Here is a 12,082-nt window from a genome sequence, read left to right as displayed (position 1 = left end):
GGGATCAACTCTGAGCCCCTGCCTCTTTGATCTGGTCATGGATGTACTAGTTGAGGACGTCAAGAAGGAGCTGCCAGGAAGCATGATGTTTGCCGATATTGTTCTCTGCGAATCATCCCAAGAGAAGCTTGAAAAGACTCTGGAAGAGTGGAGAGAGAGGTATGAAAATTAATTGGGTAAAGACCGAATATATGTCAACGGGGAGTGACAAGGATATGATCATTAGACTCCAGGGTGAAAGGTTAACTTCAGGGAAGAAATTCAAGTACCTTGGGTCAGTCGTCGAGAGGAATGGTGACCTGGATGAGGAAATACAGCACTGAATAATATGCGGCTGGATGAACTGGAGGAAGATGAGCAGGGTCCTGTGCGAGAAGAGAATGAGTTGTAAGATGAAAGGAAAGCTATATAAGATGGTGGTGAGGCAAGCAATGCTCCACAGCGCAGAGACGTGGCCTATAACAAAGGCACAGGAGAGGAAGATAGGGTGTTGAGATGGATGAGTGGTGTGACAAAGAAGGACAAGATAAGGAATGACTACATCAGAGGAACGATCAAGGTGGGACCGATCGGTAAGAAGGTACAAGAAAGCAGGCTGAGGTGGTTCGGTCATGTAGAGAGAAGGAGTGAGGAGTATGTTGGTAAACGAGTGGAGCGTATGGAGGTGAAGGGAAGAAGGAAAAGAGGCAGGCCCAAACTCATATGGAGGATAAGGTGGCAGAGGATCTTAGGGAGAAAGGATGGAGTCGGGAAGCTGCCCTAGACTGGAGAATCTGGAAGAAGAAGATTAAAGATGTGAACAGCGACCCCGTTTAACACGGGATAAGGCATAGTGAAAGAAGAAGAAGATACTAAGTCTTGTACGTTTTATTTACTCATTTATCTTATAACTAAATATTTATTAATACCTTGTATAAATAACTATATTAATATCGTGTATAAATAATTATTTATTAATATTTTTAATATGAGATTTCACAGTTTGTATGGATATTTTATTATTATTCACTAATTTACCTCCTTATAACTATTTATTTATTAATACCACCTTGTATATTGCTGTAACCTGTTTACTGGTGCATTATGACCTTGCTATCCTTGCAGCATAAAACCACAGATTGGTCAATCAGTTAATCATCGCCAAGGAGACAGACTGTTAACTACACATTCAAAACATTAATCACAATAACGAGTCATAAATCATGTATATTAGTTCATCTCGGTTGCAGCTGAAGTATGCGATATTATACTACTAGAGTTCAAAGGAACATTTGTAGAAAGTTGATCGATAAAAATGATTTAAATTAATTATCAATTTAAAAAAACTTATAAAAAAATTAATAATGATCACTTCTCATAACTTGGATATTGGAATGCAGCGTGATCGGTTCAGGTTAGGAGGATTTCATAATGTTTCAAGGAAAAGACAATAGAATTTTAACTTTGGAAGTTTATTTTTCACTTGGTTAGACTACAATAAATTTAGTTTAATCCTTTATACAAGTGTGAGCAAACAAAGTTTGCGCCTGAAGATATTTTCAGGCGCAAACTTTGTTTGCTCACACTTGTATAAAGGATTAAACTAAATTTATTATAGAATTTTAACTTGCTGAAATGAAGTTTTGTCAGGTTCCAAAGGACTTTGTGCTTAGTGTCAGTAGTGTGAGAAATCGTCCAATATCAAAGTTTTGGGAAGCAGTTATACTGATTGTTCATAAGTTTTTTGTGTTTGTATTTAAAATAATTTTTATCTTCTCAACTTTCCACAGTTTGGACTCTAATAGTGTATTTCATATACTTCAGCTGTAACTGAGACACAAGCTAACATGTCCATGATTTATGACTATTGGATGAGTCATTATTATTATGATTCATGTTTTGAATGTAGTTAATAGTCTGTCTCCCTGGCAATATCCACATAACATTGGATGAAATATATTAGTTTTTGAATAAATTTGTATATAATTTGTGTTACATGTATAAGCCATGAAAATTATTTTAATATCAAGAATGCCAGAAATTTATTTTATAAAAGAAAAATAATTATGAAAGCTGAAAGAAGAGATTTGTCTGAAATGTGCACCTCTAGCATATACTACACATCAAATAAGGAAAGGGTGCTTATTGTCTAGCAAGAGAAAGGTAAGGGAGGAAGTTTACCATAATGCCGGCCTGGTTGGCCGAGTGGTTAGTGTATTTGCTCTCCAGCCTGTGGGTTCGAATCCCATCGTGGACATGGATGTTTGTGATTGTCTGTGAAAATACTAGTTGGTGTTGGTGACCAGTAGATGCCATTGGAGTAGATGATGAGTGGTTCACTGTAGTTGGTGGTTTGAGTGGTGGAGACAGTTGTAGAGTAGGGCTCCTCCCTCGATGAGTCTTGGACTCCTTGGAGGTGTCATGATAATAATAATAAAATGATAAAGCTGTTAAATGGATATCTAGTAGAAGTAAAATTAAATATTATTAGACTATCAGATATGGATGAAAATTATGAGGACATCAGAAATTTACCTTGAAATATATGACTTAAGAATGTAGTTAGGGTCATTATTTGAAGAGAAAAAAAAATATGGAATTGTAAAAAGAAGTACAGTCTCTGCCACTCATTGAATAGTTGTAAATAGTTATCATTCCATCAGAGAAAGCATCAGACTATTTTTGAGGAATTTTGAACTGTACATTAGGCTTTTTACCTATACAGTATAAAGAGGATACATATAACTACATCCCAATGCAAGTAGTCATATGTACAGGAAGGTCTTATTTTATGTTTCCTGTATTTACAAAGATTCCAATTAACAAACATTTCAAAATGAATAGCAAAAAATCCAAAACATAAACAACAGCATAAATGTTGCATGGCAGCAGTATTCACAATTGTATGCTGTAAAGACTGCTAAAACAGTGAAAGTGTTACTAATGTTGTTGAAACAATAAAAATGTCATCTAAATCTAGAGCTGATTCGATGGCTTCCTCAGTTAAAAAAAAAAAAAGCAGAAAATCACTCGCTATTGAGAAAAAAAATGGAAGTGCTTTGATGTATCAAATCATGAAAGCATCATTCTGGGGTGTGTAAAGCATTAAAGTTAAGCATTGCATAAAATGAGGCCTTCCTGTATCACATAAATTATAGTCAGGATGTTTGTGTGTCATGCTACAACCATTACGGATAGTTTGGTATAACATTTTTAGAAATGATACATCAATTTTCTGATTTGGGATTTGCAAGGAATGTGAAACTACATTGCTTCATGTGTAGGAAAGTGCATAGAATGAAGGCTGTCACCCAGGTTATATAAACAAAGGTGATCTCATGGCTTTATGACAAGATTACAGCTGATGTAATTGGTCCTCTTCCATAAACGAAGCAAGATAAATACTTCCTCCTTGTGAATTATTTCTCTAGATGTCCAGAGTTAGTTTTCATCTTAGATAGACAAGCAGCACTCTGTCATTAGGCTGCTTGTAAATGTTCTGCTATCTCTAAATAGGATATCTTGTTTTATGTAAATTGCTTAAAATATGAAGATTAAGTATAGACATTTCTTGGTTAGCTTTACTTCAGTAGACTGGAACCTGGTTATGCTGTAAGCCATCATGAAAGCCAAATAGTAGTAGTAGTAGACTCTACTATTTGGTCCATGTCCTTCGACAACTAAGATCTATACTTCATAAATTTGACAGACATTTCAGTCCAGTCCAGCATGTTTGAATAGCACCTTATCATCCTTATGCTTCAGTATATGCATATATTGACAACTGGCATGTTTGGTTGGTAAAGAATGGGTTCTATAATATTACTGGAAGGTCGGATGTCCTCCAAGGAATATCTGAACATTGTTGCCAATCACGTCTATCCTGCAGTGTTGATTTTTATCCAGCAGGTGACGTTTTTTCATGGATGACAATGTTACTGTTTATCACATGAGAATTGTTCAGCTGTGGTTCACCGAGCATGACTGTGGCTTCTACCATCTTCCCTGGTGAACACAAAGCTGGATCTGAACCCCATTGAGAATGTATGGGACACGTTAGAAAAACAGATCCAAGAGCAGAGTCCTCTTACATCAATTTGAGCCAGTTAGAGACTGTCTGGTGAATGCCTGGTATGTTATAGAAGTAGATGCAGCTCAACACCTTGTGAAATCTGTGCCAAAGCACATGTGTGCTGTAATTTGGGCTAAGGAAGATTCAACATGGTATTAAATAAGTTTCTAATTCAGTGGCTGTATGTGTGCATAGTTGGGTGGCATTTTTTGAAAGCTAAAAGTGGTAAGCATTACATAGATTCTAGTTTTTCGTATAGATTTCGGTATTACATTTTTGATATCAAAAGTGTAAGAGTTTATTCCATTTTGTGTTTACATGCTCGTTTAATTTATGCCAGAGTTAAAATTAAATTATGAATTTTTGGTCTGAATAATAAAACCTTACTATTGCTTTATGAATTTTTGGTCTGAATAATAAAACCTTACACTATTGCTTTTCTTGTTATAGAAATTGTTGAATGATATATGTGGTCTTCCAAAAAGAATTTTGTCTTCTCATTATTTTCACACTAACAGTAAAACTTTCAGGAATGTAAGTATTACAATAAAGGAACATTCGTGCATAATAATATTCAGGAATATAAGTATTACAGTGCTGTAGCATTCGTATATAATATTATGCAATTACAAGGGTAGTCTGAAAGTTCTCAGCGTTGACCATAGATGGCAACACTATCGGCAAGATTTTGTTTTTCCAAGTTGGTACATCACTCATAAACATCCATGTGAAATTGCAAGTCATTCTATCAAGTAGTTTGTTTTATACAGCTGTCTGTGTCCCTTGAAATGGATAAAATTGATTGAGTATTGTGGGTTATAAAATTCTTTGTAAAAGAAGGTTTAATGCCAAAAGAAATTCATTTGAAGTTCATAAAAGTTTATGGGCACCCTTCTCCCTCATTTTCAACAATTAAGAAATGGGCTGCCGAGTTTAAACATGGCCTTACCAGCCCTTGAAGACGATCCACGTGAAGGACGTCCAAAAAGTGTAACAACACCAGAAATCATTCATCAAGTGCACAATATGGTATTGGATGATCGACGAGTCAAAGTGCGTGAAATTGCTGAGACTATAGACATTTCAAAAGAACGTGGGATATATTTTGCATGAAAAATTGCAAATGAAAAGCTTCGTGCAAGATGACTGCCGTGCTTGCTCACAGAGATCAAAAATGCACTCGCATGAAAATCTCTGAACAATGCTTGGAGTGTTTTAACAAGAATAAACTGATTTCGTGTGTCGATGAGACTTGGATTCACCATTACACAGCAGTCAAAATGGTGGACAGAAGCTGGTTGTTCAGCACCAAAGAAGAAGACAAAGTCGGTTCAATCAGCAGGAAAGGTCATGGCATTGGTGTTTTGGGATGCTAAAGGCATTTTGTTTATTAATTATCTTGAAAAGGGTAAAACAATTACCGGGGAATATTATTTCGATCTTTAACCAGACTAGACGAAAAAATTCTTGAGAAAAGATCCGGTTTGCAGAAGAAAAAAATCATCTTTCATTGGGACAATGCATCTGCCCACAAAGGTGTTTTGGCAATGGGAAAATTAAGGGATCTGCACTAATTATTGTTGGAATATGCACCCTATTCCCCAGATTTGGCTCCCTCTGACTTCTATCTCTTCCCAAAACTAAAACGTTTCCTCGCTCTCAGCTTTTTCTTTGAATCAAGAGGTGATTGTAGCTGTAGAGGGATGTTTTGCAGATCTTATTGAGAACCATTACAGGGATGGAATAATGGCACTGGAGCATCACTGGAATAAATGTATTAGTCTTAAGGGAGATTATGTTGAAAAATAAAAATAATTTTGAAATTATAAATTCGTTTTTTCATTGTTAGGCCGAGAACTTTACAGACCACCCTTGTATATATCAGAATATTTGTTTTTAAATTTTAGCTGCTGATTATGGTTCATGATGAAGTTGAAAATGAAGTCAACTCACTATAGCAAACTTGTAGGAACTACAAATACAGCAGATAGTTCGTCATAGTGAATTTATTTTAGCAAGCATTGTAGCTGTAGAGCTTTGGTTGGGCTCCTCCAATTGTTTATTACCGTATTTTTCTGTATAAGACAAACCCTACTTTTTTGAACCCAAAATTAAGAAATTAATATTTTAAGCATAAAACAGAACACATTTCATATTTTTTTTAAATATTCAAAGTATATTTAGTAATTAGGTAATATTTTTAAGATAGAATTGATGACTTTTAACTTGAATTTTGCAGAATATGACAATCGTTTTTTATTTTTGGATATTTTTATGGGGCAGTGCTCAAAATATTGTTAATGCATTAACTTACCCCGCCGCCAACGAGTGTCAGACATATGAATGCTTTCAGAGTTCCGATTGGTTTATTCAGAATCAGCCGTTAATGACATCAATTGACTGAGTTAAAAAAGGCAGAAGCCTGTTTGCGGCGACAAGGTACCAGCAGTTTTGCCACAGCAACCGTAGGTCTCTCAACCGGTTACCCCCCCTTCCCCCCACCAATATATAAGACGACCTCTAATGTTTGGTCTAAAAATTTTAGAAAAAAGTATCGTCTTATACATGGAAAAATACAGTAATTTGTTTTCTCTAATGAGCATTCTGCTAGCCTTAGTGACATTTTTTTTTTTTCTCTCAGTAGTCTTATATGCTGAAAAGGTTAAGATTAAGAAAATATCAATATATAATTCAATCTTCTTTCACATATAAGGGGCTTGAATTAGCTTATTAGCTTGTACAGAATCCGTGAAAAGTCTTGAACCTGTAGTACTTTAGTACTGTGGTTGGGTTAAGGATTTTCATCACTTTATTTTTTACACAGTCCAGACTTTGTAATTTAAAAATTGCCATGTGTTTGGTCTTTGGAGTAGGGCCATGCAGTGACCTGTGGGCATCCAGAAAGGGGGATCCTTGTAGTCTTACAGTACTTTGGAAAGTCAGGTGGTCCTGGATGACCTGACCAGAATCAGTCCGCTAGTGGGTTTGCCCACAAGGGTCAAGAGTGTTGCAGTGAGTCTCCCATGCCACTGTCCAGGATTGGGACTCAAGACGTTGTGGGACCAGTAAGGGGTCCAGGATGGCTCTGGTGTTCCTCTCCTGACACAATCATTTCTTGCTGGTGAGTGGGCATCCATGCGTGTCTCTGTGTGGTAGGTGGGAACCCTGGCAAAAATTCTTTGAGCATGTATTTAATCTCATCCTCAAATTTTTAAGGGTTTCACAAGGTCCCAGCCAGGTACTCATACTGCAGATACATCACTTGATTACAGGAGTAAAAAACCAGTCATCTGACAACAGTATAGATATACCAGTTTTTCTCATCATCCATTTAACAGGGGGAAGAGCCAAGAGGGAAAATGTCACTCTTGTTTATTCAGAAGGGTTTAAAAGGATTATCAGGATCTTCCAGAACAGTTAAACAAAACAACAACTTAGATCTGGTGATGTGCTTGTGGAAAAACCATGTCAGCAACATGCAGAAAAATTACTCAGTGCAACATCAATGGATGGAATATCAATTTTAGTAACACCTCGTAAACCTTATACGCTTTTAGAGGGTGATATCAGAATGGTAGTCTTACAGTACTTTGGAAAGTCAGGTGGTCCTGGATGGCCTGACCAGAATTAGTCTGCTATCAGTCTTCTTGCTGTTCCAGATGAGGAACTGGTATGTTATGCATCTTGAAATGTAGATATGGTCACCTTGTTCTGACAGGATCATCGTGCTTGCTTTTGATATACCTAAGCCTCCAGCATCTGTAAAAGCAGGATATCCTGTTAGACTGCACATGCCTAATCCATCAGCATGCTTAATATGTCACAAATATAGGCAGACCCAAACTGCCTGTCATGGCTCTACTATCTGTTCCCAATATGGTAGTAAAGAGCTTGATAACAAATCTTGATTACAGGAAACTCTGCAAAGAAAGCTAAATGTCAGGGAGATCATCCAGTTTATTCCAGTGCATGTCAGAAGTGGAAGGATAAAAAGAAATACAAAAGATAAAAAAAGAATAAAATATATCAAGTTGCAAGGAAGAAGCTGGCCACAAGCACCACACCTAGCCAGAAGTCTTATGCCGAAAAGGTTAAGATTAAGAAAATATCAATAGGAACTCAAACTTATGTGTTTATTCTAATATCTGGTAATTTTCCCATACCTGAACATTATGATTGCAAGTGCTTCTCTGTAGAGTGCATCAGTTGTAGCACCTATGACCTCTCTCCTGAAACACCCAAAAATGATTTCATTTGATGAGTAAAAGCCAAAAGATAAACCACCAGATATCCCCATAAAAAAATCCATCAAAACTAAACTAAACTCGCCAAATGATCCTGACACATCAGATGTAATGTTTTTTCCAGAAGAAGAGGCGGACACTGGCCATCCATACTTCCCTAAATTAATAGATTTAGCCTGACAAAGGCAACCCCTCAATATGTTGGAAATCAGACAAGCCTACAAAGCCAAAACAAGAGGAAAATTTTTACAGTGGAACTGTTATGGGTTTTGCCATAATGTTGATGATATGAAGGTTCTGCTGGAGAAATGCAAATCTTTCTGTTTCTGTCTGCAGGAAACATAAAACGTAGTGAGGATCCAACCTGAAGGCATTTTACTGTTGTTCATGAGGACAACTGGAGATGGTCCAGCTCATTGTGGAGTAGCTATCCTAGTGGGCAATTATACTCCTTTCCAGCATGTCAAACTTAATACTACTATGGAAGCAGGAGTAATTTGTACATCTGTGGAATTTCATATTACAGTATGTTCCATTTATTTACCACTAGGTTGTGAGTTAAATGAGATTGACTTCATAATCTTATATTGCAATTGCTTCTATCCATACTTTTCATAGGTGACTTCAATGGACACTCTTTGGGGTAGTGCCAACACAAATGGATGACATCTTATCATTGTGTGAACGCTTGACAATCATGACCCTTCCCTTCTCATTAACGGAGCCAATACCTTTTACCATATACCTGCCCACTTCTATTCTGCAGTAGATCGTAGTCTGCTTCCCTGTTATCATTCCACTGCTGATTTGGGATGTTAAAGAAAACATCTATGGAAGTGATCATTTTCTTGTTATTTCACTATTTCTTCACAGGAACTGTGTTCAAAATGGATCAGGCTGACTGGAATACATTTTCCTATATTGCAAAATTTAATGCTTGAAGCAGTCAGTCAAGCACCTGTCAATGAAGTAGAAAAGTATATTACAGATTTTATTGTCTGGAGAGCAACAGCTGCATTTTGAAAAAACGTCATCTCATTTTCCACTGTATCCAAAACCATGGTGGAATCCAGTGTCAAGCAGCCAAAAAAGATGTAGACAGAGCATAGGGTATGGTTCGTAGATATCCCATCAGATCTTTAAATAATAGTCTTTAAATGTGCTTGAGTTAAACCACATTATGTGAGACATCAGTGTCAAAAAACAATCTTAGATCCAATTTACATAATCGATTAATCAAACAACCAATACAGAAATTGTATGAAATAAAATTGGGAAAATTAAAGGTAGATACAGAACTACTGTTTGCCTTGGAATGCAGTGATGTGTTATTGTTGATCCTGAAGCTATCGAAAGAACTTTGGGAGATAATTCTCCTAGGATTTCAGCAACATCTTTCTATCCTCCTGAACTTTTAACATTGAAACAGCAACAAGTGAAACAGCAGCTAGTAAACATTTCTCCCAATGTGCTAGATTGATATGATCAGCCTTTCTTTAAGGAGTAACTAAAAACAGCTCTTCTCTTCGTCTGCAGTAGGTCCTGATGACATCCATTATGAGATGATAAAACATCTTCCACAGTCTTCCATAAATCTCTTCTTCTCTTAATATACAACAGAATATTTAAAGGAAAAGTTTCCAGATGCTTAGCATAAGCAAATTTTCATTGCTATACCAAAATCTGGAAGAATCTAACAAGCAAACAATTGTCGACCCACTGCTCTGACCAGTGTCTTTGTAAAATATTGAGAAAAAAAAAAAAGGTAAATACAAGGCTTGTTTAGAAAACAACCAGCTTCTTTTCAACACAGAGTGTGGCTTTTGAAGACATCGATCATTCATAGGTCATTTGGTGTCATTCAGTAATATGTATAAGAGACCCTTTCTTGAAGCGAGAACATCTGGGTTCAGCGTTCTTTGACATGGAAAGAGTTTATGATGTAGCCTGGAGATATGGCATATTAAAAGATTTCTTTAATCTTGGTCTGAGGGGGACACCTTCCTGTTTTTATTAAAAACTTTTTGTTTAGCCAAGTTTTTTGAGTCTGTGTTGGAATCACATTATCTTGGCCATATCATCATGAAGGTGTTCCTTAGGGCTATCTCTCTTTTAAGTATGACGCTCTTTGCTATCAGAGAATTCAATTACCGAACAGCTTCTTCCCACAGTAAGGAATGCAGCAAGGTTTTCTGCAGAAAAAACTGTCTGCGTACCTTTCTGTCAGAAACATACTCTTCATCTCGATCCTGATTTAACAGTGGGACAAACTATTATCCCACTTAGCACCAAAGCTCTTGGGACTCATCTTTGACAGAAAGCTTTACATATTTGTCAACTTAAGGACAAATGCAAAAAAAAAAAAAAAAAAAAAAAAAAAACCTTTGAATCTCTTTTGCACTGTCTTATGTGATAGCTGCAATTTTTTTTTTTTTTTTTTTTTTTTTTTCAGATATCAGGACTCTAGTCTTTGTGTTGCTGCTACAATTTTGTGTTTAACTAGTCCGTTGATTACACCATGTTGTTATAGTCTCGCATATTGTGACAAACTGTGTTTTGTCCTCTGAAGATGCTGGTTATATCACCAGCGAAATATCAGCAATAAGTTAATAAATTAATTATTTACTTATTTTTCTGTGTTCTAATATATACCGTTAAGAAATAAACAACATATATGAATAGTTACTGACACTTTTCATACATTGCTCATTCAAAATCTTGATGTTCATGCAGATGAACCTGTTCTATCACTTAAATGAAAACAAGTGTCTGTATGGCCTAGTATCTTTCTCTGCATTGAGGAGCTCAGTATTGCCCACATTCAGACTGCCAGACATCTGTTTGTTATGCATATCAAGAGATTATGGAAACTATTGTTATGAATGTTGACAACATTACCTATGCCAAGCATAACAGCATTCCTCCATGTAAGGTTTGCACTTCATCCTGTAACCGCTCATTTTCTCTATCTGTCTACCTGCAATTGTTTAATGCACTCAGAGCAGCCTATTGTGATTTATTTTTGTCCATCTATACTGATTGTTCAAGATCTGAGGCCTCTGTTGGTTGTGCTGCTATGTTTTCTGACATTACTATATTACACCAGATCCCACTTGATTGCCCGAATTATACAGCAGATTTGCATTCAGCTTGCAGTTGTGCATATAAAGGAAACGCCATACCAAACATTTGTAATTTATAAAGACTCGTGGAGTTCTTTATAATCATGTCTCATGTGTATAAGCTGCAGCTTGTACACAGGATATACCGTGTGAGGTGTTATACCTTTTGTACAGAATTAAGACACTTAATTTTGATGTTTGGTTGTGCTTGGTTCTATGTACTTTTTGATATTACCATATATATATATATATATATACTTCACACAGCTTATAAGGTCAAAGCTAATTACACAGTGGTTGTCTTCTTAGCAGGAAGCATTGAAAAACAAATTTCTTGAGATTAAGTCTGAAGTTAAGCATTTGCAGTCTAGTCAGTGTAGAAACAGAAGAGAGGAAGTTGTTCTTGCTAGTGTCTGCGTAGATCAGTCATCCTTCACATTGTTATTTACTGAGGGCTCACCATTTGTCATATTCTGATGGAGTGCCAGCAGTCCAGAGAATGAGGACCACGAGTGAGAAATTTTTACTAATCTAGATGAGCCATATACACTCAAGTAGATGATATCAGATTGATGATGAATTCCATTTTTGTGTAGATACTGATCTGCTTAATTTAAAAATTTTTAAAATTTGCTCTTTGTACATAACGTACTATTTACTAATTT

The 12,082-nt window shown here is 36.3% G+C and overlaps 1 protein-coding gene across 1 annotated transcript in view; it reads left to right on the top strand.

Moving 5' to 3' along the window:
- The window catches only part of LOC150105437 (telomere-associated protein RIF1-like), a 396,727-nt gene that overhangs the window by 250,664 nt on the left and 133,981 nt on the right, over nt 1-12,082 (top strand). Inside the window, exon 15 of the mRNA XM_090393961.1 lies at nt 4,502-4,585. Within this exon, the coding sequence (XP_090250087.1) occupies nt 4,502-4,585 (84 nt within the window). The remainder of the gene's footprint in view (nt 1-4,501; nt 4,586-12,082) is intronic.

Source organism: Typopeltis vanoorti, chromosome 6 (assembly GCF_054136105.1).
Source record: "Typopeltis vanoorti isolate ZY-2024b chromosome 6, IOZ_Tvanoo_1.0, whole genome shotgun sequence".
Classification (NCBI taxonomy): domain Eukaryota; kingdom Metazoa; phylum Arthropoda; class Arachnida; order Uropygi; family Thelyphonidae; genus Typopeltis; species Typopeltis vanoorti.
The sequence above is the reverse complement of the archived record's forward strand: the minus strand, read 5'-3'. Positions and strand labels throughout refer to the sequence as shown.